The sequence below is a fragment of the Boleophthalmus pectinirostris genome, unplaced genomic scaffold, assembly GCF_026225935.1.
Source record: "Boleophthalmus pectinirostris isolate CB_2022bp ecotype Guang Dong unplaced genomic scaffold, ASM2622593v1 HiC_scaffold_2, whole genome shotgun sequence".
Taxonomy (NCBI): domain Eukaryota; kingdom Metazoa; phylum Chordata; class Actinopteri; order Gobiiformes; family Gobiidae; genus Boleophthalmus; species Boleophthalmus pectinirostris.
The window spans coordinates 42,444,388-42,471,619 of NW_026571152.1; the positions used below are offsets into that span (position 1 = coordinate 42,444,388).

General features: G+C 45.5%; 2 protein-coding genes across 2 annotated transcripts; both read left to right on the forward strand.

The window, feature by feature from the left end:
* LOC129409536 (deleted in malignant brain tumors 1 protein-like) lies at positions 1-24,725 on the forward strand. The gene is given in 14 exon segments (XM_055155924.1): positions 1-137; positions 4,204-4,230; positions 7,167-7,452; positions 7,596-7,873; positions 7,940-8,224; positions 9,702-9,980; positions 10,048-10,130; positions 10,132-10,351; positions 11,875-12,180; positions 12,275-12,559; positions 14,444-14,722; positions 14,790-15,077; positions 15,186-15,516; positions 24,590-24,725. Coding segments are annotated over 13 exon segments (2,946 nt in total). The 5' UTR covers positions 1-91; the 3' UTR covers positions 15,470-15,516; positions 24,590-24,725.
* LOC129409537 (scavenger receptor cysteine-rich domain-containing protein SCART1-like) lies at positions 24,067-27,129 on the forward strand. The gene is made up of 5 exons (XM_055155925.1): positions 24,067-24,073; positions 24,590-24,868; positions 24,936-25,223; positions 25,827-25,912; positions 26,220-27,129. Exons 1-5 carry the CDS (start codon positions 24,067-24,069, stop codon positions 26,289-26,291), a joined length of 732 nt encoding a protein of 243 aa, XP_055011900.1. The 3' UTR covers positions 26,292-27,129.
* The last annotated feature ends 103 nt before the right edge of the window (positions 27,130-27,232 follow it).

The window sequence follows — 27,232 nt, forward strand, 5'->3', positions numbered from 1 at the left end:
AGGAGACCACAATTTTTATCATTTTCAGGCCTGGTTTAGTCCTGGTTTAGTCCTGGTTTAGTCCTGGTTCAGTCCTGGTTTAGTCCTGGTTATGGCCCTTGCAGCACTGGTCCTGGTCTGGTCCGTCCTCAGTCTGGGTAAGTGAATCTTGTTTCTATGTGCGTGTGTGAACAACTCAAAATGACTCCAGACTTGTTTTAGATGTATTTTTTAAACACTTTTACCCTTTGATTTGGTCGCTCTTTTCACTCTTCATCCTCTGACCCGACTCAGCTGTGAAGTGAAAACCATTTCAGGGACTTTATCATGAAGCTCATTGAGAGAAGGACAAGGGTTTGAGCTGCACAAAGCAAAGTGTGAACACTCTGAAGATCTGAATATATAAATATAAATATTATAAGGATCAGTGATGTGACATTCTTTAAATATAAAGGTTTAAAATAGTTTAAATGTATTTGTTTTTTATTTCACTTTAGTTGTACCAAAACACAGTTGGAAGAAGAAACCAAATCTGAAAGAATTTTACAGGTTTAAAGTCTTAAAAAGTCATTTGGTGAAAGAGTCACACATAAAATCAGTGAAACTTTTGTTTGCACAAATTATAAAAATTGACAAAATCATAAACTTTTCTCTGTGGCAGAATTTTACAAGTTTTGGTATGAACATAAAAAAGTATTTTCAAAATTAACACAAAAGAACTACATTTAATGTCTTAAATAAAATTGTCTCCAAAAGTCTATTTCATCAAAGTCATTCAGTTAAACAAAGTTAAAGACACAATTTGAACAATAATCTGAGATCATGTTTCACCTGATGACATCACTGTGTGGACCCTGACGGACTCTGAAGTGGAAACATAACTCAGATTTGTCCTCTTAGTTTTTGTTGGTGACACTTTTGTCACGAGAAAAACAAATGGCACAGTTCTGGATATGATTTTGGTTTAATCTTGAGAATGTGTTTAAAACTGTTTTAGTTTTAAAATATTCTTTTGAAATCAGGTTTTGGTGTGAGACTCGACACTGACGCTTTTGTTTGTCTGATGGATAAAGTATAAACCAGTTTAGAATGAAAATGTTTAAAAAATGACATTCGTGTGAGTTTTTATAAAGTCCGTTTCAAAACAGAGGCCATTTTTTGTGTTTCAGTTGAACCGTCATTTGGTAAAACAGCAGATTCACTCTGTGAAATTCTGATATTACAGTGAAATGTGTCAGAAAAATTTTGTTTTGACAATTTATTTTTATTTTTTTTAACACAAGAACTTAAATTTAAAGAGAGAAAGTGTCAACATGCTTAAGTTTTATTTAATTTTGTGAGTTTTACCCTTTTTGTGAATTTTTTATTTTTTTTTTTTACCAGAATTTAGAGTTTAATGTCATACAAATTGTGAAATTCTTCAAAATTTTATGAAAAAAAAAAGAAAAAAGGATGCCATACTGTTTATTTGTAGATCTCAGTTTGTGTTTTCATCATTTTCAATAATATAAATTATTTAAAAATGTAACTATATGTCCTTTTGCACCGAATGACATTTTTAAGACATCCTGGGCTTTAAATACAGAAAAATGTTTTTATCAAAGTTTTTTTTCAAGGGGCAAATACAAAATTATAAAATATACACTTAAATATACCTGAAAATCTACACATTTTGCAGCCGTTATATTTTCATTCTTTGAGCATTTAAAAACTACAAAACATCACCGACTCATTTATGATGTTTTCTGTTTGTCTAAAATGTAGAATGTAGAAGAAAAACAAGACTGGACTGAACCAGGACTAAACCAGGACTAAAACGTGATCAGCCCTTAAGTCCATGTGGGCTGGTCCTTGTTCAGACTCTGGACACTGACACAGACCAGGCTGAAGGAGCTGGTGGAGCTGTGGTAGAACACACTGCTCCAACACGGTTTCTGGTTTGGTTTCTGTCTCATGTTTCACATTTATTTGTCAAAGTGCTTTTGGCCCCACAGCGCGGCTCCTTCAGTCTGAAGGGAACTGGCTCCTGTGAGTCTCAAACTATGTCCCAGCTCTTAAATGTTCATGTCCGTGTGAAAGGTTAATGTGTCTGTGTGTACGTTCATGTCTGTGTGAATGTTCATGTGTGAATGTTCAAGTGTGAATGTTCACATGTTTGTTTGAATGTTCATTAGTTAACGTTCATGTATGAATGTTCATGAATCCCCACATGAGCCTGAAATAGCGGTGTGGACCCACCGCCTGCAGGAGGATCCATAGTGGCCCGGTGCAGAGAGATCTGGGCAGCAGTCAAAGGCGGAGACCTCAGCGGTCGGATCTCCGTACATGGAGTCTTGCTCTGGGGATATGGAATGTCACCTCTCTGGCTCCTTGAGAGGGGCTGGACTTTCTACTTCTCTGGCGTTGGCCGGGGGGAGCGGCAGTGGGCTGGTGTGGGCTCATTGCCCCACAGCTCAGCCGCTGTGTGTTGGAGTTCACCCCAGTGCCCACGTGGGCAACGACAGTGACACTTGGAGAGGGGTGATTAGGAGGAACGGCCTCCTTGAACTGAACCCGAGCAGTGTTTTGTTATTGGACTTCTGTGTTAGTCACAGTTTGTCCATAACAAACAAGATGTTCGAGCACAAGGGTGTCCATAAGTGCACGTGGCACCAGGACACCCTAGGCCGGAGGTCGATGATCGACTTTGTCATCGTGTCATCTGACCTCCGACCGCGTGTCTTGGACACTCGGGTGAAGAGAGGGGCTGAGCTGTCAACTGATCACCAACTGGTTGTGAGTTGGGTTCGCTGGTGGAGGAGGAAGTTGGAAAGACCTGGCAGGCCCAAGCGTGTAGTGAGGGTCTGTTTAGAACGTCTGGCGGAGCCTCTGTCAGAGGGACTTTCAACTCACATCTCCGGGAGGGCTTTTCCAGGATTCCAGGGCTGGGGACATGGAGTCCGAGTGGGCTTTGTTCTCGGTCTCTATTGTCGATGTGGCCACTCATAGCTGTAGGCGTAAAGTCTGTGGTGCCTGTCGCGGTAGCAATCCCCAAACCCAGTGGTGGAACCGGAAGTAAGGGATGCCATCAGGCTGAAGGAGTCCTATCAGGCCTTGTTGGCTTGTGAGACTCCTGAGGCAGCTGAAGGGTAGGACAGAAAGTGAGATTGACAGGTGGATCGGTGCTGCGAGGTGGATCGCCTCAGTGTTCAGAGTGCGGATGAGATTGACAGGTGGATCGGTGCTGCGTCGGCAGTGATGCGGTCACTGTATCAGACCATTGTGGTGAAGAGGTGGCTCAGGCATCTATTCCAGATGCCTCCCAGGCACCTCCCTCAGGAGGTGTTCCGGGCATGTCCCGCAGGGAGGAGGCCCTGGGGAAGACCCAGGACACGCTGGAGGGACTATGTCTCTGGACTGGCCTGGGAAAGCCTCAGGGTCCCCCTGGAGGAGCTGGAGGAAATGTCTGGGGTGAAGGAAGTCTGGCAGTCCCTGCTTAGACTGATGCCTCCGTGACCCAGCCCCGGATAAGTGGAAGAAAATGGATGGACGGTGTGAATGTTCATATGTGAATGTTCACGTCTGTGTGAATGTTCATTTGTGTGAATGTTCATGTCTGTGTGAATGTTCATGTCTGTGTGAATGTTCATGTCTGTGTGAATGTTCATGTCTGTGTGAATGTTCATGTCTGTGTGAATGTTGATATGTGAACATTCATGTGTCTGTGTAAATTTTCATGTGTGAATGTTCATGTGTGAATGTGCACGTCTGTGTGAATGTTCATGTGTGTACGTTCATGTGTGTACATTCATGTGTGTAAATTTATGTCTGTGTGAATGTTCATATGTGAATGTTCACGTGTGAATGTTCATGTGTGAACGTTCATGTCTGTGTGAATGTTCACGTGTGAGTGTTCACGTCTGTGTGAATGTTCATGTGTGAACCTTCATATCTGTGTGAATGTTCATGTGTGAACCTTCATATCTGTGTGAATGTTCATGTGTGAACCTTCATATCTGTGTGAATGTTCATGTGTGAACCTTCATATCTGTGTGAATGTTCATGTGTGAACAGAGTCAGAGTGAGACGTTGAAATACTGGACGTCATTTACATGTCTTTAGTCCAGAACTGGTCTTGGACCAACAGATGTGGTATGGACATGATCTACACGTCCAAAACACGTCTGATGTTTAGTGGCTCTGATCAACACATCACATTATGTGACATGTCTCTTGTGTGTGCAGGGGTCCTGGCAGAAGACAAGAGCTCAGGTAAAGACACTCACACACCAGGCTAACCACTCTGCCACAGTAACACAGGGAGCACATGCACACTCCACTCACAGACCTCAGGAGTCTAACCCACAACCTCCTGGTGAGAGGGACGACACAAGATAAACACTCTGCCACACTAACACAGGTATCATGGAAGTGTAATAAAATGGAAGGTGAACACAAAGTAGCTCCGTTTTCAGTGTCCTGCACTCCTCTGCACATGGGCTTAAAATATACTTGCTTGCTATAGCACTTTAATTCTTCTTCTTCTTCTTCTTCTTCTTATTATTATTATTATTATTATTAAATATGCCCCACGAATGCACCTTACCTCTTGGACTAACTCCTAAATTAACACTAACCTTACCTGAACTCCTAACCGTAGCCCTAACCCTAACCCCTAATGTTAACCGTACCCTACCATTTTTCTCAATTTGTGTATGTGTTGATTTTTTTTAAATCCAAGATGGCGGACTTCCGGTTTGGGAGGGGGGCGTAGTCACAATATACTTTTTTGTTTCTATTCCCATGATGCATCTGTGTACCAAATTTGGTTTGAGTACGTCAGAGTTTTTGTTGGGCATCCTATTGGCGAGGACAGATTTTTGGCCTGTGGGCGTCATTGACTTTTTTCATCAATACCATGTCACGAATGTGTGTACCATTTTATATGTCTATGACAAAGTAAGAGTTTGCTGTTCCATTCAATCTCACTAGGGGGCGCTATTGTATCCATTTTAGATTTTCTTATATAAATCTGTTCAGGGTCGGGGTGTCCACCAACTATTAAAATTTGAGTGAAATCGGCCAAAGTTTGATGGCAAGCCGCAAAAACGAACCCGAAATGTGCACCGTTGTCATGGTAACACCGTTTGATCTTTTAAAAAGCTTTTTACAACTTTTAATGTCCCACTTGTCTAGATACAGAATGATTCTGGTGAGTCTGGGTCAAAAATCCTAGTTTGTTCAAGTAGGAGGACAGGTCGCACAATCAGTCCAGTGTGGCTCCATCAGTCCTGTTGGTTGCCTAGCAACTGCATTTTTTTTTTTTTTTTTTTTTTTTTTTTTTGGAATGACAAGATCTATCCATCACCCAAATTTCGTTTGTCTAGAACAAAGTTGATTTTTCGGGTATATCCATAGGCGTGTATTTTGATTTTGCAGGGGGCGATGTCACACCTTTTTTTTTTTTTTTTTTGATGTGGAGTATTTGTAAATTGGAATTGTAAATTCTTATTTTGGCACCACCAATGGTGCTCGGGCCTAATAATAAGAAGAGGAAAAACCAGAACGATAACAACATAGTTCCACCGATGGTGGCACATATATATATCATTGGAAAGTGCTCACAGCCAATAACGCACCCGTGTGGTCCTCTGTCAATAATGAGCGCAACCTCGTCGATTACTCACATGCCCATTGGAGTTAACAATTACAATTATGCTGCTGTCGCCGCAATGGGCAATGCCAGTCTGTACTATTGGATGCCATGAGTGGCACTATTGACTGGCATTGAGTGTTTGATAAGGGGAGAGCACTTCACGCTCTGTTTTCATGTGCACTTCGTGCATGATGTCAAGTGCGCCCTATGTTTTGGGGTGAACAATAACAATTAGGCCACTGTCGCAGCCATGGGGGATGCCACCGTGCCATGTCAGTGGGCACCAGTCGATGACATGAGTGCCAGTGTGTGTTTGGAAATGGGAGAGTGTTTTGCGCTCTCTTTGCGTAAAATGCACCATGTGATCAGTTCTGACCAATCAGAGCAAGAGCTGCTAGAGTGAAGCAAGCAGCTCAGAGCAGGACGAGACCAGAGTTCTGCTCGGCTCCATTTTTGGAGACCCACACCTGCCCACACCCACCTGTACCCGCCCTCACCCGCCTGCACCTGCGCAGTACAGCACCACACCCGCCCAATAACCCGTGATTATATCAAAATTATATCTGCACCCATTCCACAGCATTCCACCCATTACCCGCCCATGTCCATAATAAATCAGTGTCAGCCCATTAGTCCAGGACTACACCAGGACTGAACCAGGACTAAACCAGGTCTAAACCAGGTCTAAACCAGGACTGAACCAGGACTAAACCAGGTCTAAACCAGGTCTAAACCAGGACTGAACCAGGACTAAACCAGGTCTAAACCAGGTCTAAACCAGGTCTAAACCAGGACTGAACCAGGAGCGGAGCCGTCGAGTTGATCTCCTCCGCTGATGGTTTTATGTCAAAACACTCAAGTCTCTCTCAGTCTAGTCCATTGTTCCAGGAAAAGTCGGGAAATGTCACTTGTCTCCAGGGCAACGGATGTCCTGGACACGTCAACTATTTTTTTCCGGTTTGTCGTTTATTTGATTCACCTTACCCCCCCGTCTGTTGGGTACCCATGGGTGCTCGATCCGGTGCACGGCTCAGTCTGACAAAGATCACTTTTTGGAGCTCTGAGGATTTAAAAAAATGTAAAGTTTATGTTGTGAAAATGACAAGAATCTCTAAAAACCTCTCTTTGTGAAAGCTGGATGCCCTGTCAGAGCACGGGCAGTTTGTACTCACATAAATGCACTGAGCTCTGTGGTCAGGTCAGAGGTCAGAGGTCAGGTCCTATGGGAGAATAGTTTCTGGGCCGGAGCTCCTGGACGCTGCAGTACCTGGAGCGGCCACTAGTCACAAAGGTGGAGGGGCTTATCCACTTCTTATTATAGATCGGTGCACATGCACACTCCACTCACAGAGATCAGGACTTTAACCCACAACCTCCTGGTGAGAGGGAGGACACAGGATAAACACTTTCTGACATCAGAGTCAGAGAGCCGCCGCTCAAACATCACAAACACATTTACATGACTTCATTGTCTTTGCTGATTCAGTAGAAAGTTACTCAGAAAATACTCAGGTAAAGGGGCGGGGCTTTACTCTGTCTCTTGTCTGTTTAGAGCTGCTCAGGCTGGTGGGAGGAGCCAGTCGCTGTGCTGGGACTGTGGAGGTGAAACACAGAGGAGAGTGGAGACGAGTGAGTTCGTATGGATACTGGGACCAGGAGGAAACAGCTGTTGTGTGCAGAGACTTGGACTGTGGCTCTGCTGTTTATGGAGAACAGAGAGATGATTTTCCAGAGAGTCGTGTGTGGAGGCTCAGTCCTGATTGTGTGAAGACGTCCTCAGTGAGAGAATGTGTCTCTGATTCATTCCTCCTTCTCAGGTCTGGAGGTGAAGTGTTCAGGTAAAAGTCTGATCTTACAGTTTTGTGTCTTTCAGAGGTTTTTTTCTAGTTGCTCCAGAGGAGTGTAACACACACACACACACACACACTCCTCTGTCTCATGCTTCTCTTTGTTGAGGAGAGAAACCTGTGTGTGTCCACAGACTCGGTGCGGTTGGTCTCGGGGTCCGGTCTGTGTTCAGGATCAGTGCAGATCTGGGACGGGTCCTGGACCGGGTCTGTGACGGGGACTTGGACCAGCGGGGGGCAGAGGTGCTGTGCAGGGAGCTGGACTGTGGGGCTCCTTCTCTCCTCCAGGGGGCGCTCTCTCCTCTGGGGCAGACGTTCCACTGTGAGGGCCATGAGTCTGCTCTGATGGACTGTCCCCGCTCCAACTCAAGGACCTGCTCCTCTGGAGCCACTGTCAACCTCACCTGCTCAGGTAAAGGGGCGGGGCTTCATGCTCAGGTAAAGGGGCGGGGCTTCACTGTGTTTCTTGTCTGTTCAGAGCTCAGGCTGGTGGGAGGAACCAATCGCTGTGTTGGGACTGTGGAGGTGAAACACAGAGGAGAGTGGAGACGAGTGGAGCCCGATGGACACTGGGACCAGGAGGACACAGCTGTTGTGTGCAGAGACTTGGACTGTGGCTCTGTTCTTTATGGAGAACAGAGAGATGATTTTCCAGAGAGTCATGTGTGGTGGCTCAGTCCGAACTGTGTGCAGACGTCTTCGGTGAGAGAATGTGTCTCTGGTTCATTCCTCGCTTCCTCAGGTCTGGAGGTGAAGTGTTCAGGTAAAAGTCTGATCTTTCATTTTTATGTCTCTCAAATGTTTTTTCTACTTGTTCCAGAGGAGTGTAACACGCACACACGAAACACACACACATACACACACACACACACACACTCCTCTATATCTCTCTCACACACATGCACACACACACATTCACCCTCACACACTCCTCTATATCACACTCAGAGGAGTAGACGACATCTTTCTAGTGTCCATGAGGGCTGAACAGCGCTGGTCACCGAGTAAGGCCGATCAACCAATAAAAACAAAAATGCAAATATTTAAATTTAGAAAAATATGAAGGCTTTGCCATGTCTCCATGTCTGGAGATCTGGTCGTCGAGGCCCCCGCCTTCGACTGCCGCCCATATGGCTCCTCCCGCAGGTGGTGGGCCCACGGAAGGGCGGCCCCATGTCGCTCGTTCAGGCTGAGCCAGGCCGGGCCCCATGGAGGAAGGCCCGGCAACCAGACGCTCGCCTTCGAGCACCCACCCCAGGCCTGGCTCCAGGGTGGGGCCCCGGTGACGCCATTCCGGTTGACGTAACTGGCTTCTGATTGGAACTCATCATGTGGGGGAAACCCACACCTGGAGGAAGCCCCGGGGAAGACCCAGGACACGCTGGAGGGACTATGTCTCTCGGCTGGCCTGGGAACGCCTCGGGGTTCCTCTGGAGGAGCTGGACGAAGTGTCTGGGGTGAAGGAAGTCTGGGAGTCCCTGCTTAGACTGCTGCCCCCGTGACCCGGCCCTGGATAAGCGGAAGAAAGTGGATGGATGGAAGGATGAAGGCTTTGCTTTTGGTCAGGTCAGCTACAGTAAACTTGATAAAAACACGTCAAGAGACGGACACAACTTTTACAAGGAAAACTTGTGTGTTGTCCCTCCTTTGTTCAACTCCGAATGGTCTGTTTCTCACTCCTAAGTTAAACTCTTTTTCTCCCCCTGAACTCCCCGTGGACGGGCTCTCAATGATAACAGAGTCCTTTGTGACCACCTGTGTGTTTTGGGGAAAAGGCCAGACTGATATGTGTGAAATCCTGGCTACAAAGAGTGGAGTGAGGAGAACAGTCTGTAAAATTCCACTCACACTAGTTACAAAAAACATTAACAGTTTTACACAAATAAAAGATTATGCACATGACATTTACAACTCAATATAGAAGTCAGTTTCACTGATTCTGAATTTCACTCATTCATCAGAAAAAGCTGCATTTGGCTTAAATGTGTTTCGTTTGCAAAGCAGAAGCATCTGTGTATTTGAAACCAAACCCCTCTCAGTCCATGCTGTCCTCCCAAAAGGACACGTGTCTCTGTAACGCAAACTCAGAAAACTCCAACACCACACTTCAAATTCCGACTGAGTTTGTGTTCAAGCCCGTTTCTCCAGTTGGAGCTTGGATCTTCACAGTTTCTGTGTTTACATGAACACGGCATGTGTCCTATTGGTTCAGAGTGATGATGTCACATGTGTGTCCACAGAGTCGGTGCGGTTGGTCTCGGGGTCCGGTCTGTGTTCAGGATCAGTGCAGATCTGGAACGGGTCCTGGACCGGGGTCTGTGACGGGGACTTGGACCAGCGGGGGGCAGAGGTGCTGTGCAGGGAGCTGGACTGTGGGGCTCCTTCTCTCCTCCAGGGGGCGCTCTCTCCTCTGGGGCAGACGTTCCACTGTGAGGGACATGAGTCTGCTCTGATGGACTGTCCCCGCTCCAACTCAAGGACCTGCTCCTCTGGAGCCACTGTCAACCTCACCTGCTCAGGTAAAGGGGCGGGGCTTCAGTGCTCAGGTAAAGGGGCGGGGCTTCACTGTGTTTCTTGTCTGTTCAGAGCTCAGGCTGGTGGGAGGAACCAATCGCTGTGTTGGGACTGTGGAGGTGAAACACAGAGGAGAGTGGAGACGAGTGGAGCCCGTATGGATACTGGTACCAGGAGGACACAGCTGTTGTGTGCAGAGACTTGGACTGTGGCTCTGCTGTTTATGGAGAACAGAGAGATGATTTTCCAGAGAGTCATGTGTGGTGGCTCAGTCCGAACTGTGTGAAGACGTCTTCAGTGAGAGAATGTGTCTCTGGTTCATTCCTCGCTTCCAATTCCTCCTCCACTTCCTGGGGTCTGGAGGTGATGTGTTCAGGTAAAAGTCTGATCTTACATTTTTATGACTCTCAGATGTTTTTTCTACTTGCCCCAGAGGAGTGTAACTAATACACTAACACACTAACACACACACGCGCGCACACACACACACACACACTCACACACTCCTCTATATCACCCTCAGAGGAGTAGACGACATCTTTCTAGTGTCCATGAGGGCTGAACAGCGCTGGTCACCGAGTAAGGCCGATCAACCAATAAAAACAAAAATGCAAATATTTAAATTTGGAAAAATATGAAGGCTTTGCTTTTGGTCAGGTCAGCTACAGAAAACTTGATAAAAACACGTCAAGAGACGGACACAACTTTTACAAAGAAAACTTGTGTGTTGTCCCTCCTTTGTTCAACTCCGAATGGTCTGTTTCTCATTCCTAAGTTAAATTCTTTCTCTCGCCCTGAACTCCCCGTGGACGGGCTCTCAATGATAACAGAGTCCTTTGTGACCACCTGTGTGTTTTGGGGAAAAGGCCAGACTGATATGTGTGAAATCCTGGCTACAAAGAGTGGGGTGAGGAGGACAGTCTGTAAAATTCCACTCACACTAGTTACAAAAACCATTAACAGTTTTACACAAATAAAAGATTATGCACATGACATTTACAACTCAATATACAAACACAATATTCAATAATTGAATAACAGGAAGCTGTTTGAAGTTTACTCCTCTTCTTTCTCTGCAGAAAGTCATTTAGAGATTGATTGATCCAGCTCCAGTAGGGTCTTTTTTTTATTTGTGTCTTTGTTATTTATTTAATATATTATTATTTATTTGGATTTACTTGAGCCAATTGCCTTAACAAACCTGTCGATATGTAGCTTTGTTGTAAAAGATCTTTAGTCCTTATGAAAGAGTGAAGGAAGATGTCTAAATGAGTCTTTTGTGTAAGACTCGTGTCCAGGCAATACCTCTCATGTGTCCAGTGTCTTAAAATAATTGATCTAATGCAAACTACTTAGTATTACTAGAAATATTCTTGTTAAAGTTCCAATACCATGGCAACAGCTTCCACAGGTCAAAGGTCAGTAATATGGCAGTTTTCTCTGCAGCAGTGACAGTGATGCTCATGTGTGACAGTCACACACATGTGGAGATATAGAAAACCTGTGTTCTTGTGGTGGGATGAAGCTGGAGTGGATGGGTCTTTGTTTCTTGCAAATTGCTTCTAAATAAAAAAAAAATTTCAAAAAAATTGCGTCACTGATGACTTCATTCATCAGAAAATAAAGCTGCATTTGGCTTCAATGTGTTTCGTTTGCAAAGCAGAAGCATCTGTGTATTTGAAACCAAACCCCTCTCAGTCCATGCTGTCCTCCCAAAAGGACACGTGTCTCTGTAACGCAAACTCAGAAAACTCCAACACCACACTTCAAATTCCGACTGAGTTTGTGTTCAAGCCCGTTTCTCCAGTTGGAGCTTGGATCTTCACAGTTTCTGTGTTTACATGAACACGGCATGTGTCCTATTGGCTCAGAGTGATGATGTCACATGTGTGTTCACAGACTCGGTGCGGTTGGTCTCGGGGTCCGGTCTGTGTTCAGGATCAGTGCAGATCTGGGACGGGTCCTGGACCGGGGTCTGTGACGGGGACTTGGACCAGCGGGGGGCAGAGGTGCTGTGCAGGGAGCTGGGCTGTGGGGCTCCTTCTCTCCTCCAGGGGGCGCTCTCTCCTCTGGGGCAGACGTTCCACTGTGAGGGCCATGAGTCTGCTCTGATGGACTGTCCCCGCTCCAACTCAAGGACCTGCTCCTCTGGAGCCACTGTCAACCTCACCTGCTCTAATAAAGGGGCGGGGCCTCACTGCTCAGGTAAAGGAGTGCGGCTTCACTGCTCAGGTAAAGGGGCGGGGCTTCACTGCTCAGGTAAAGTGGTGGGGCTTCACTTTGTCTCTTGTTTATTCAGAGTTCAGGCTGGTGGGAGGAGCCAGTCGCTGTGCTGGAACTGTGGAGGTGAAACTCAGAGGAGAGTGGAGAAGAGTAGAGCCCTATGAACACTGGGACCAGGAGGACACAGCTGCTGTGTGCAGAGACCTGGACTGTGGCTCTGCTGTTTATGGAGAACAGAGAGATGATTTTCCACAGAGTCGTGTGTGGTGGGTCACATCTGGCTGTGTGAAAAACTCTTCAGTGAGAGGATGTGTCGATTGTTCATATTCGTCTCCTAGGGGTGTAAAGGTGAAGTGTTCAGGTAAAGTCTGATCTTGCATTTTTGTGTGTCTCAGATGTTTTTTCTATTTGCTGTCCATTCATCTCCTGTCTGTGTCTGAGTCTTCAGTAAAACACAGAACTTTGTGTCACTACGTCAACCGGAGGCAGCTACAAGCAGCAACACCCTCCAGTTATTTTAATAGATCCATGGTTGGCTCCTGTAGCATGCGTTGGCTTGTCTGTCTCTCGCGTCTGCCGTGCTTCCGGGGTTCGAGCTAATATAGCTTAATGATTGGTCGCTCGTGGTCACATGATCGAACGCATGCAGAGAGACATAAAGTGAGAGAGCAGGAGCGAGGCAAGATAGTTTATTGTTAACACGGTTTTGTCACCCTCATTACACCATTCACCTCTGGATCCACCTGGAGATGTTTCACTTTGGCCACATAATCCTGTGAGTTCTTCTCATGCTGAGCGGTGCACACCAGATGATGGATCTCAAGATGACCTTCCTGTATCCATTGGACGGTCCCTCTTCAGGCGTTCATCAGTAACAGAGTCACTGAGGCGGCTGTAGATTTTGGCTTCATAGTCAGATGTGTTCATAATCACAATGCAGTCTTTGGTCAAATGTTTAAGCTGTGATCTTTCTGTAGTTCTGCGAGTGCCTTCCTCTCTTCAGATGTGATGTTGGAAGGAGGTGGTGGCTGTTCTTCTTGGCTGTTTTGGTGGCTGTGATGTAGCCCACTGTGGGATGGTTAGAGGTGACCAAAAAGTTGAGCCTTTCAGAGAGCAGAAGTTCTTTATCCAAGTGTCCTTGTTTATCCCTGTTTTACTTAGGTTTGACCCCGTGTTTCTGTTGCACTGGTGATTTGTTTGTTTCTGGTTGATTGGACTGTTGTATTTGTTGGTCTGTTGTTCTTTAGTCTTGTTGTGTTAACTGTGTTCAAAGAGAATCCATTTTTGAACCAAAATGGTGGCTTGTGTTTTAGGCGGTTTTCACACACGTTAATGTGCTCTCTGGACCAACCCCAGAGGTACTAGATTTAGTTCTGTTTACTTCACTTACCACTGACTTACCATCCTTAAAGGCTCACTAAACACCAAATTCACCTTTTTCACTGATAAACTGTAAATCTAAATGGGTCTTATATCATCTGTACTAAACATTCTCGGCCTTATTGTGACATTTTAGAGCAAACTTGTTCAAATATGGACTTAAGGCAAACTGACCAATGCCAACCTTCACAGCAGAACAAAGCATCTTTAATGACAGCAGCAGACAAACAGGTTTTTAAATAAAACATTATTATTCTTACAGCTCTCTTCTTGGAAAGAGAGTTGTTTAAAAAAAAACTAAAATGCCCTTAAATAGGGACATTTTATCAATATTCAGTGAAACGCAGATATGTTAAATCAAGTGGCATGACTAAAAAAAAGGATAGTTACATTTATTAATATTAGAAGTAGGCAGATGTGTTGGTAGGACATTCAAAAACACTCTTAAAATATTTGCAAGGAAAAGTCTTTTTAAATCCCATTGGGCCTTAAGCCTTTACAGAGCGTCCTTCATGTGCCTAGTCTCTGTCCGGCTGGAGTGGTCCTCACATCCCCGTCCTTGTGTCCATGGCCCTGTGCTCGGTGTCTGAGGTCAGGGGTGGGGGGAGTGAATACGCCAAGAAGCACCAATTTTATAGAGCTCTGCGCCCCGCACCATTACAGCAGCAGCAAAGAGGCTGTCATATTGGCAACAGGGGCTTGAATAGGCTCCATAACTAAAGGCCAAACAAAAAGAGGAGCACTTCATGGGCAACAGGAAAACAGAACAACTCCCACACGTTCAACAGCGACACACGTGTGTGACTGTCTCATGCTTCTCTTTGTTGATTCTCTGGAGACACAGAAAACCTGTGTGTGTCCACAGACTCGGTGCGGTTGGTCTCGGGGTCCGGTCTGTGTTCAGGATCAGTGCAGATCTGGGATGGGTCCTGGACCGGGGTCTGTGACGGGGACTTGGACCAGCGGGGGGCAGAGGTGCTGTGCAGGGAGCTGGACTGTGGGGCTCCTTCTCTCCTCCAGGGGGCGCTCTCTCCTCTGGGGCAGACGTTCCACTGTGAGGGCCATGAGTCTGCTCTGATGGACTGTCCCCGCTCCAACTCAAGGACCTGCTCCTCTGGAGCCACTGTCAACCTCACCTGCTCAGGTAAAGGGGCGGGGCTTCACTGCTTAGGCAAAGGAGCGGGGCTTCACTCTGTCTCTTGTTTGTTCAGAGCTGCTCAGGCTGGTGGGAGGAGCCAGTCGCTGTGCTGGAACTGTGGAGGTGAGACTCAGACGAGAGTGGAGACGAGTGGAGCCCGATGGATACTGGGACCAGGAGGACACAGATGCTTTGTGCAGAGACCTGGACTGTGGCTCTGCTGTTTATGGAGAACAGAGAGATGATTTTCCACAGAGTCGTGTGTGGGAGGTCACACCTGATTGTGTGAAAAAGTCTTCAGTGAGAGGATGTGTTCTTGGTTCATCCTCCTCCTCACACGGTCTGGAGGTGATGTGTTCAGGTAAAAGTCTGATCTTACAGTTTTATGTCTCTGATATTTTATCTAGTTGCTCCAGAGGAGTGTAACACACACACACAGAATGATGTGTCCAGTCATGTGTCTCCACAGACTTGGTCCTGAATCGTCCAATCATCTCCGTGTCTGTGAGTGACGGGGCGTCCGAGCTCCAGCCTCAGGGGGTGCAGGTGCAGCTGGGCTCAAAGTTCAGGGTCAAATGCTCCGTGGAGCCACAGTACCCGGGAGGCTCCTTCCGGCTCCTCTCTCCCGCCGCGCCCCCCGCTCAGAACCGCACCCTGCCCGCCGTCAATCACTCCGCCCACTTCCTGTTCTCTGACGCTGACCACCGCCCACAAAGGAAACTACACCTGTGTTTACCTCCTGCAGGTGTCTGACCACAACTTCTCCTCTCAGAGCCACACACTCCAGCTCTCTGTGGGAGGTACGTCCAGATACACACTCATGTGAGGGTCAGGGGTCACAGGGTCATGTGAGGGTCAGGGGTCACAGGGTCATGTGAGGGTCAGGGGTCATATCATTGTTTGTCTGGTTTTTCAAACTGAGCATGCCCAGATACTTTGGTGCTGAAGTTGCTATAGTAACTGTACTCAGGACAAAGCTCATGTTTGACATGGTTTGGATCAAATTGACTCTTGAATATAAAGTGTTTTACTGATAAATCCTCGCTCTGTCTGTGTGAAAATAGTGGATTTAAACTAAAGGTTAGAAAACAGCAGAAATGAGCAAAGTCTGACTTCAGTAAAACAGAACTTTGAGGATTCTGCTCAAATTCCATCAATTTTGTTTCAGTTTCTAAGAATAAACTTTGAAAGAGTCAAAACTTTGATGTGAATATTGAAGCTGAGACACACGTGTGACTCCAGACACAGAACATGGGACAAACTCTGAGACGGTGAAGTTCTTCATTTGTCCAGGAGTGTTTCAGTGTGGAGAAGGTTTCAGCCGTGCTCATGTTAGAAACACTGGGAATTCACCCTCCTCTGAGTAACTAAGTCCAGCCCAGAGGAGGAGTTTCAGAGTGAACCTGCCTCGTTTACAGCCAACAGCATTATGGATCATTCTGTCCCTGTTACATTTGATTGGCCTGTTGTGGTCTGGGATCTAGAAAGACCAAACAGGTCTGCGTGGCCTCCTCACGTGTGAACTTCATGTGACGGCAAGAACATCAACAGAAATTTGGGGGCCCAGCACAAGAAGAATCTTGTCCATACCAGCTTGTTAAAGCCTGATCTTGTCAGATCTCAGAAGTTAAGCGAGGCTGGGCCTGGTTAGTACTTGGATGGGAGACCAGTGGGAAAATCAGGAGCCACAGGGGGGCGCCAGTCGTTGTGTCCTTAGGCAAGGCACTTCACCTGCATTGCCGAGTAAGAAAGTGGTGTATGTGTGAGAGTTGTTGGTGCTTGGAGGAGCCGATGGCACAGATTGGCAGCTTTGCTTCCGTCAGTCTGCTCCAGGGCAGCTGTGACTACAGTAGTAGCTTACCACCACCAGGTATGGAGTGAATGAATAATGAACTCTAAAGTGTCTTTGAGTGTCCAAAAAAAGCACCAAATAAAACTGATGCATTATTATTATTCATTAAGAGTCACATGGGTCCCCCTCTAATATTAATTAATAGGCAGAGGTTCCAGTTCAGCACCCCTAAGAACCTGGAGCCGGGGACAACAGACCTCTTTGCCTCCATCCACATCAATGGTCCACAGCATTGATGTTCTATGAAGGCTTCCAGATTTTGTTTTTGGATCTTCATCAGTGTATAAAGCAACCAGTGGATCAGAGAAGCGCCCAGGAATGAAGTCAGAGCTTTCTTCTCAAACAGTTCCTTGAAAAGGTTTGCGAGCGTGAGTGAGACCAGAGAGCCCATGGCACAGCCGTGAATCTGCCCGTAGACGTTTCCTCTAAACTGAATGTACGTGGTGTTGAAACAGATGCCCTGTAAATTACAAATGTGGTCTGATGTTAGTGAGGTCCTTTGTTGTAAGGTGGAGTCTTTCTGTAGTCTCGTCCTTTCTACTGCCACAGCTTCAGAAGTTGGAATACAAGTGAACAAGGACATGACATCACCGGACACTATTGTAGCAAATACGCAGTGTAATCAATTCTTTTTATTGAGTTTTATAAATGTTTAAACATACATAAACATAGCATAGCACAAAAACAACAACAAGACAGCAGGCAATTCCAAATGAAAGAAACAAAAATAAAAATAAAATAATAATAAATAACATTACTGCATGTTATGTCACTATAGTGAACTACATAAAGCAAGTGAGCCACTACTTATCCAGATTCAAAATAAGATTCAAAGTAAAGGAGGAATGGCTGCCAGGTTTTATGGTAGTTTTGAATTGATCCATTTACAGTGTGTCGCAAGTGTTCGAGCTTTAAGTGGGACATGACTTCCTCCATCCAACGCTTAAAAGATGGTGGGGCTGCTTTCTTCCAGCTAAACAGTATTAATCGTCTTGCAAGCAGCGTGATGAATGCTACCGCATCTGCCTGGTGGGGGGTCACTGGAATATTCGGAGGCACAACCCCAAATAGAGCTGTTCCACAATTTGCTACGATAGTCCTTTTACATATAAATGAAATCGTTTCAAATATTTTTGACCAGAGGTCATTTAGCCGGGGGCATACCCAAAACATGTGACTCAGGTTAGCTGGGTCATGACCGCACCTTGTACAGGAAGAATCCGCACCAGGGTATAGTCTGGCTATCTTACCCGGTGATAAATGTAGCCTGTGCAGTACCTTAAACTGTAGTAAGCCATGTCTTATGCAGATTGATGTTGAATGGATTCTTGTGATTGCTTTTTGCCAAGTGTTATCTGTGAAATGTTCACCTAGTTCCTCTTCCCATTGAATTTTTAAGTGACCCAGTGATGGGGATGCTGCACTTTGGATTTTATTGTATATGACTGACACCAAGCCTTTATCAAGCGGATTCAAATCCAAACACTCATCTAGCCATGTTTTTGGGGGCAAGGTTAAAGAGTAAGCCGTTTTAATAAAACTACGCATTTGAAGATATCTGAAAAAATCTGACTGTGGGACATCAAAGTCATTTTTTAGCTGTTCGAAGGAAATGAATTTATCACTTTTAAAAAGATCCTTAATGCATCTTAGTCCTCTCCTATGCCATTGCTGAAAAGATGGGTCTATTAAAGATGGGGCAAACTGGACATTACGCTGAATAGGAGCTGAAAATTAAGGAGCCTTTGATTTTAAAATGGGTTCTAAATTGAGACCATATTTTTAAAGTGCCCTGTACGACAACATTGTTTGTCCACAGACGTTTACTCAAAGGTAGTGCACTGCACATAAGCGATGAGAGTGAAGCTGGATTGCTAGAGTGCTCTTCAAGATGGACCCAGGATGGACACTCCGCCTCTGGCGTGTCTGCAGCCCAAAAAAGTAATTTGTTAATGTTTGTTGCCCAGTAGTAGTAAAGAAAGTTTGGTAGTGATAGACCACCATCTTCCCTCCGTCTTTCTAAGAACTCTCTTCTGATTCGAGGGATGTTTTTATTCCAGATGAACATGGACATGCACCCATTCAGTTCCTTAAAAAAAGCTTTAGGAATGAAGACTGGCACCGTCTGAAACAGATAAAGAAGCCTAGGCATGATTATCATTTTCACAGAATTAACTCTTCCGACCAGTGACAAGGGGAGTTTGGACCACTTATCCATATCTTGTTTTGCTTTTTCTAGAGAATTTGTGAAATTTTTTTTAAATAGGAGGTTATAATCATAGGTGACACATACACCCAAGTAATTAAAATGGTCCTTGTTTATTGTGAAGGGGAAACCCTGGAGATCTAATTGTTGAGCCTTTTTGTTGATCGGGAAGAGTATACTTTTAGACATATTTAATTTATAACCAGACACCTGCCCAAATTTATCTATAATGTTTAAAGCAATGGGAATAGTGGTGTGTGGATCTGAAAGAAAGAGGAGAAGGTCATCTGCATAGAGGGATAGTTTGTGGGTTTGTCCCCCTCTTGTATTCCAAGCAATTGCGTAGATTCCCTTATCATAATTGCCAAGGGTTCAATAGCGATATTGAATAGGATTGGACTCAATGGGCAGCCCTGTCTTGCTCCACGAGCAAGAGGAAAAAAAACTAGACATAACCTTATTTGTTCTAATTGATGCCTGAGGTGTTGCATACAGCATATGGATCCAAGAACAAAAAATAGGGCCAAATCCCATTCTTTTAAGTGTGGTGAATAGAAAATTGTATTCCACTCTATCGAACGCTTTTTGTGCATCAAGGGATATCACTACCTCAGGCACAATATCACTGCGTTGATAGATGACATTAAACACCCGCCGAAGATTGCTAGATATTTGCCTCCCCACAAACAAACCCCCGTCTGGTCTGGGTGTACCAATTTTGGAAGGACAGTTTCAAGTCGCCCTGCCAGCGCCTTTGCTAGAATCTTATAGTCGCAGTTGAGAAGGCTAATGGGACGATATGATTCGCAAAGGAGCGGGTCTTTGGATTTTTTCAGCAACAGTGAAATTGTAGCTTGGGTCATTGTCGTGGGCAGAACTTTGTTGTCCAGGGACTCCCTGAAAACTTTTAACAGCAACGGGGCCAATTTGGAGGCAAATGTTTTGAAAAAATTCTATTGGATACCCATCTGGGCCAGGTGCTTTACCAGATTTCATCTTCCTAATGGCATTGTCTATTTCAGACAGAGACAAATCCGACTCCAACTTAGTTTTATCTGAGTCCTCTAAAGTGAGCAGAGTCAGGTCACTGAAGAAGTTCTCCACTTGGACCAAGTCACTGGCTTCAGAGCTGTACAATTTCTCGTAAAAATAATTTGAATTCCATATTAATGTCCTTCTGATCTATAAGTACATGTCCATGCCCATCCTTAATTGCAACAATAGAGCCAGCAGTTGTTGATTGTTTCAGCTGATGTGACAGCAGTTTGTTAGCCCGGTCACCATGTTCAAAATATGTTTGGCGGGACCTAAGGTGAAGGTCTATGGCCTTAGTATTGGTGACTTCATTGAATTCGGTTTGGAGCAAGATTCTCTCCTTGTACAATTCGTCAGAGGGTGACGCTGAGTGTTGCTGATCTATTTCCTTGATTCGATCAATTATCTCTGAGGCTCGTTTTGTTTGTTTCAGATTTTCCCCTGCAACAAAGGAAATCACCTGCCCTCTCAAATAGGCTTTTAGAGTTTCCCAGAGTGTGGAACAGCTTATCTCAGGGGATTCATTGAGCTCTATAAAAAAATCTATTTGTGTATTAATAAATTCGACAAACTTTTGATCAGACAATAATCTGGAGTTTAACCTCCAGGATATGGGCGAGGCCACATTCTCTGGAAAGCTCAATTTTAAGACCACTGGTGCGTGATCAGATATTACGATGCTGTCGTATTCTGTGTGGGTAACTAAGGGTAATAATTTTTGATCTATTAAAAAGTAGTCAATTCTTGAATAATTTTGGTGTACGGGGGAAAAGAAAGAAAACTGTTTGGATGTCGGGTGCTTAAATCTCCATGGGTCCATCACACCGTAAGCTTCAAGAAACTCACTAATGCATCGGGCTGATTTGTTTTGCGTCATAACTTTAGGGCTAGAACGGTCCAGGGCTGGATTCAGGGTGCAGTTCAGGTCCCCAGCCAATATTAGCTCATGAGAGTCAAGGTCTGGTAAAAGGGAGAAGAGATTTGTGAAGAAATTGGCATTGTCCCAATTAGGGGCATAGACATTGGCCAAAATAACAGGCCTATTATATAGTTTGCCTTGAGTGATGACATAACGGCCATTTTTGTCCCTTAGGGTTTTAGTCTCGACATATTGCACATCCCTGTGTATTAAAATAGCCACTCCTCTACTCTTACTATTAAAATTTGAGTGGAAACATTGTGTGAACCCCCTTCTGAGGAGTCTTGTATAGTCTTTGTTAAGCAAATTTGTCTCTTGTATATAAGCAATGCGACAATGCAGTTTACTTAAATGTGAAAAAAATTTTGTTACGTTTGATAGGGTGGTTGAGCCCACGAACATTCCAGCTGACCAATGTAGTAGGGGTTAGAGCCTTATGGGTAGATAGCATTACAAGGATTTAATGTTGAAGTATTGAGAGTAGTTGGAGTAGGGGGGAAAAAACAAAAAAACAAAAAAGCCTGCTCTCCAGTAACACAACATTGGGGGAAAACAACACCCCAGAAAGGTACAATGATGAACAACTATACTATAAAAATAGAAATAAATCAAAAATAGTCCCATGAAGAGACCATCCAACTTCTGGTTTCCAAAGTCCACATCATCACACTCCATTTAGGATGCTTACCATGTCTCCCACACAGGGACCTATGCAGTTTTTTTGTTTAAAAAAATAAAATAATAATAATAATTGTACAATTTTAGCAACAAGCTTCGCTTAGTCCTTTGACTACTTACATAACATATTGCTATGGGGAGTAGAGGTAGCGTTGTTTATAAGTCTGGAAGGCACGTAAATAGACAATGAAATATTACCTTGCCAGACCGTGTCACCTGGTTATCCCTGGGAAATCTTAGCTGCTGTAACAGTAACTTCGTCAGTCATGCTTTCTTTATTTCCTTCAGAACAAACTCCTTTGCAGTTTTGGGATCTTTGAACCTGCTTTCACGTCCGTCCGCAGTCGTGATCCTCAGCGTGGCCGGGTACCTCAATCCGTAGCGGACCCCCTCGCAGCCGCGAAGCAGATTCCTCACCTCCGTAAACGCCGCGCGCTGTTTGCTCACGGCCTGAGTGAAGTCGGACAGGACACGGATGCGGTCTCCATCAGTGGTCGTTATTATCCCAGCTGCAGCAGCCTTCTTCAGAAGCATTTCTTTTTCAGTGAAATAGTGACATTTTACTACAAATGCTCGTGGCGGTAGGTCCTCTTGTGTCGGTCTAGTACGGGTTGTTCTGTGTGCTATGTCCAGACACGGCAATTTGTCCAAACCAAGTGCTTCTTTCAGCATGTTTGCTACAAACTGGGAAGGATGTTTACCATGTTCTCGTCCCTCTTTCACACCTGTGACGCGGATATTACAGCGACGTGATCGTGCCTCTAAGTCCTCGCATCGGGCTTTCAGTGAGTCAAGATCCTTTTTCATACTGGACACATCCGACTCCAAAGCAGAGATAATGACCGAGTGTTCGCTGACTCCAGCTTCTACATCAGTCGTGCGGCTTTCAATAGCATCCAGCCTCCTGTTGATTTTCCCAACGGCGTTGCGTAATTCCGCTTGTGTCTCAGTTGCCTTCTCATCTATTTTGGCAAACAACTCTTGTTTAAGCGTAGTGATTGCGTTGAGAATTTGTCGGTCACCGGTGTAGCCACGGGCTGCTGCGTCCTCGTCCAGGCAGGTTGGGTCAGGTATGCTAGCGTTAGCTTCCGCGCGAGGCTCAGCTCCCGCATCCAATTGTTCCGTTTTATTTGCTTGTTTTTTGGGCATGTTGATCGCAACCCGATATTACAGCAACCTTAAGTTAGCAGGCAAAGCTTCGTTGCACTATTTCCAAAGCGAAATGGTTATTAAGAGTGTGTCCCTGTGCGGAGCTCAACGAGACACAACTTTACATGGCGCTGCCTCAAATAAATGATGTAGGCTACTATACTAACTTTAATATTATGCAATAATTGTGTAATTACAAGTTAATAACGCAGTGTAATAACTGTGGGCTGGTAATCAGAAGACAAGGTGCAGCTGAGGGAGAGAGGAGGCAGAGACTGAAATACTTTGCTGGTACCATGTAGTAAAATAGACAAAAAAGACAATAAATGAATGAATGGCCATTGACCCTGTGTTTCTGTTGCACTGGTGATTTGTTTGTTTCTGGTTGATTGGACTGTTGTATTTGTTGGTCTGTTGTTCTTTAGTCTTGTTGTGTTAACTGTGTTCAAAGAGAATCCATTTTTGAACCAAAATGGTGGCTTGTGTTTTAGGTGGTTTTCACACACGTTAATGTGCTCTCTGGGCCAACCCCAGAGGTACTAGATTTAGTTCTGTTTACTTCACTTACCACTGACTTACCATCCTTAAAGGCTCACTAAACACCAAATTCACCTTTTTCACTGATAAACTGTAAATCTAAACGGGTCTTATATCATCTGTACTAAACATTCTCGGCCTTATTGTGACATTTTAGAGCAGGGGTGGGCAAACTTTCTGGCTCGCAGGCCACATAGGGTCCTAAAGTTTGACTGAAGGGCCGGACAGAAGACAGGACATAACGTGTTAAGAGCTCAGATTCATTACATTCTTATTCACATTTATCCAGGACTTCAGACGCTACACGTTTCATCACTGCTGTGAAAGATTCAGAACATGAAACTGTTGAGACCTGTTCCACTGCACAACACGAGTGAATGTTTATCATGAGTTCACCGTTTCCAAATATGACTGGAAACAGCTCAAAAACAAAGCTCACACCACAACCACAGACACACACCTGTGACTGCAGTAAAACCTGCCTCCGAAATGTTGTACACATTAACAATTACAACTCAGAGACCACAGGTTTCTTTGATTGGTTTTTACCAACTCAAACTGGAAGCAGTGCATCTTATATCTTAAGCACCAACTACTTCACTCATGGTCCGAATAACTCCTGTAAGAACACGTTCCCATAAAGCATTGCGGCCAACATAATACGCCGCACCTCAATGTATATATAGTGCGCCATCTACTGGGAAACGCTGGAAATGCATGACAAATAAAACATCAACAAGGTTTATTATTGTAATTTATTCCAGTTTGGCGGGCCGGATTAAAAAAAAGTATAGATACATTTATTAATATTAGAAGTAGGCAGATGTGTTGGTAGGACATTCAAAAACACTCTTAAAATATTTGCAAGGAAAAGTCTTTAAATCCCATTCCTTTAGTACAGTTCCTTTTCAAGGCATCTCCAAACAGTTTGCCTGAGCTGAGATGAGCCAATCCAGACAAATATTTCACCAGGAATGAAAGGTGAGACTCTCCAGCAGGAGCCAGGATTTAGTTGCACCATAGACTGAGATAATGTCAGTGCTGACTGAACAAGACAGAGGGACCCAGGCCATCCACACACGATGCCTGCGACACTTTACTCCTGGGCTCTGGGCCTTAAGCCTTTACAGAGCGTCCTTCATGTGCCTAGTCTCTGTCCGGCTGGAGTGGTCCTCACATCCCCGTCCTTGTGTCCATGGCCCTGTGCTCGGTGTCTGAGGTCAGGGGTGGGGGGAGTGAATACGCCAAGAAGCACCAATTTTATAGAGCTCTGCGCCCCGCACCATTACAGCAGCAGCAAAGAGGCTGTCATATTGGCAACAGGGGCTTGAATAGGCTCCATAACTAAAGGCCAAACAAAAAGAGGAGCACTTCATGGGCAACAGGAAAACAGAACAGCTCCCACACGTTCAACAGCAACACACGTGTGTGTGACTGTCTCATGCTTCTCTTTGTTGATTCTCTCTGGAGACACAGAAAACCTGTGTGTGTCCACAGACTCGGTGCGGTTGGTCTCGGGGTCCGGTCTGTGTTCAGGATCAGTGCAGATCTGGGACGGGTCCTGGACCGGGGTCTGTGACGGGGACTTGGACCAGCGGGGGGCAGAGGTGCTGTGCAGGGAGCTGGACTGTGGGGCTCCTTCTCTCCTCCAGGGGGCGCTCTCTCCTCTGGGGCAGACGTTCCACTGTGAGGGCCATGAGTCTGCTCTGATGGACTGTCCCCGCTCCAACTCAAGCACCTGCTCCTCTGGAGCCACTGTCAACCTCACCTGCTCAGGTAAAGGGGCGGGGCTTCACTGCTCAGGTAAAGGGGCGGGGCTTCACTCTGTCTCTTGTCTGTTCAGAGCCTCTCAGGCTGGTGGGAGGAGCCAGTCGTTGTGCTGGGACTGTGGAGGTGAAACACAGAGGAGAGTGGAGACGAGTGGTGGATTCCTCTCATCTCTGGGACCAGGAGGCCACAGATGCTGTGTGCAGACACCTGGACTGTGGCTCTGCTGTTTATGGAGAACAGGGAGATTTTCCAGAGAGTCGTGTGTGGGAGGTCACATCTGACTGTGTGAAAAAGTCTTCAGTGAGAGAATGTGTCTCTGGTTCATCCTCCTCCTCAGATGGTCTGCAGGTGAAGTGTTCAGGTAAAAGTCTGATCTTACATTTTTATGTCTCAGATGTTTTTTCTAGTTGCTCCAGAGGAGTGTAACACACACATACCAGGAGTCCAGTAGTGTTTCAGTGTGGAGAAGGTTTCAGCCGTACTCATCTGGACTCTGTTTTTGTGATGAAGATGTTTCAGCTCCAGACATTTTCATTTGATGGAGCTGTTAGAAACACTGGGAATTCATCCTCCTCTGAGTAACTAAGTCCAGCCCAGAGGAGGAGTTTCAGAGTGAACCTGCCTGGTTTCAGGACAGAATGATCCATAATGCTGTTGGCTGTAAACGAGGCAGGTTCACTCTGAAACTCCTCCTCTGGGCTGGACTTAGTTACTCAGAGGAGAACTAGTGCTTCTAACAGCTCCATCAAATGAAAATGTCTAGAGCTGAAACATCTTCATCACAAAAACAGAGTCCAGATGAGCACGACTGAAACCTTCTCCACACTGAAACAGGAGAAAAACTATATAAAGAGTTAAGGGACAAATCGGGCAATGGCAGTAACCACAGTAACAGGGTTTTGGGGGTTTGGATTTGGGGCTTGGGTTTGGGTCCTGGTCTGATCTGGGTTCTTTTGTGTTGCAGAGTCAGACTCAGACCTGATCATCAGAGTCGTGGTGATTCTTCTGTTGATGCTCCTGTTCACCCTCCCAATGTACTACTACTGCAAGGTACTGACCTGGTTTAGTCCTGTTGTAGACCTGGTTTAGTCCTGGTTTAGACCTGGTATAGACCTCATATAGACCTGGTTTAGACCTGGTTTAGATCAGTAAAGTGCATTTTAATCAAATAAAGTCCTGACACAATCATGAGTGTGAGCGTGAGTTTAGCGTCAGCTCAGAGTGAGCAGGACACTTGGCTCTGCGTCGGAGGAGCCGACTCCAGAGGAGACCTACAAAGACGTCTGTGGAGGAAGGATCCTGAGGACTGACAAACACACAGAGATTTGTGACCTGTGGATGTGCTGTGTCCTTTCAGGCCCGGGCCAGAAGGGGCGCTAGAGAGAGGACCTCAGACGACCTGGAGTTACACCGGGGCAGATCCATGTGAGACCCGGACTTAGACCGGGTCAGATCCATGTGAGACCTGGACTTAGACCGGGTCAGATCCATGTGAGACCCGATTTAGACTGGTTCAGATCCATGTGAGACCTGTGAGCTCCTGGATGTTTAATACATTTGTGTAAATACAGAATGACTTTAATCATTTTACATCTTCTGATATGTTTACTCACACCCTAGGGTCAGTCACATTGTGCGGTCAGTCATACTCTAGGGTCAGTCACACTCTAGGGTCAGTCACACCCTAGGGTCAGTCACATTGTGGGGTCAATCATACTCTAGGGTCAGTCACACCCTAGCGTCAGTCACATTGTGGGGTCAGTCACACTCTAGATTCAGTCACACTCTAGGGTCAGTCACACTCTAGGGTCAGTCACACTCTAGATTCAGTCACACTCTAGGGTCAGTCACACTCTAGGGTCAGTCACACTCTAGGGTCAGTCACATTGTGGGGTCAGTCACACTCTAGATTCAGTCACACCCTAGGGTCAGTCACACCCTAGGGTCAGACACACTCTAGGGTCAGTCACACTCTAGGATCAGTCACACCCTAGGGTCAGTCACATTGTGGGGTCAATCATACTCTAGATTCAGTCACACTCTAGGGTCAGTCACACTCTAGGGTCAGTCACACTCTAGGGTCAGTCACACTCTAGGGTCAGTCACACCCTAGGGTCAGTCACATTGTGGGGTCAATCATACTCTAGGGTCAGTCACACCCTAGCGTCAGTCACATTGTGGGGTCAGTCACACTCTAGATTCAGTCACACTCTAGGGTCAGTCACACTCTAGGGTCAGTCACATTGTGGGGTCAGTCACACTCTGGGGTCAGTCACACTCTAAGGTTTTAAATTTGTCCATGAATAATAATAACTCTTGTCTGTTATTTCATATAATTAAATGTGTAATAAATGTGTAATAAAGGTCTGT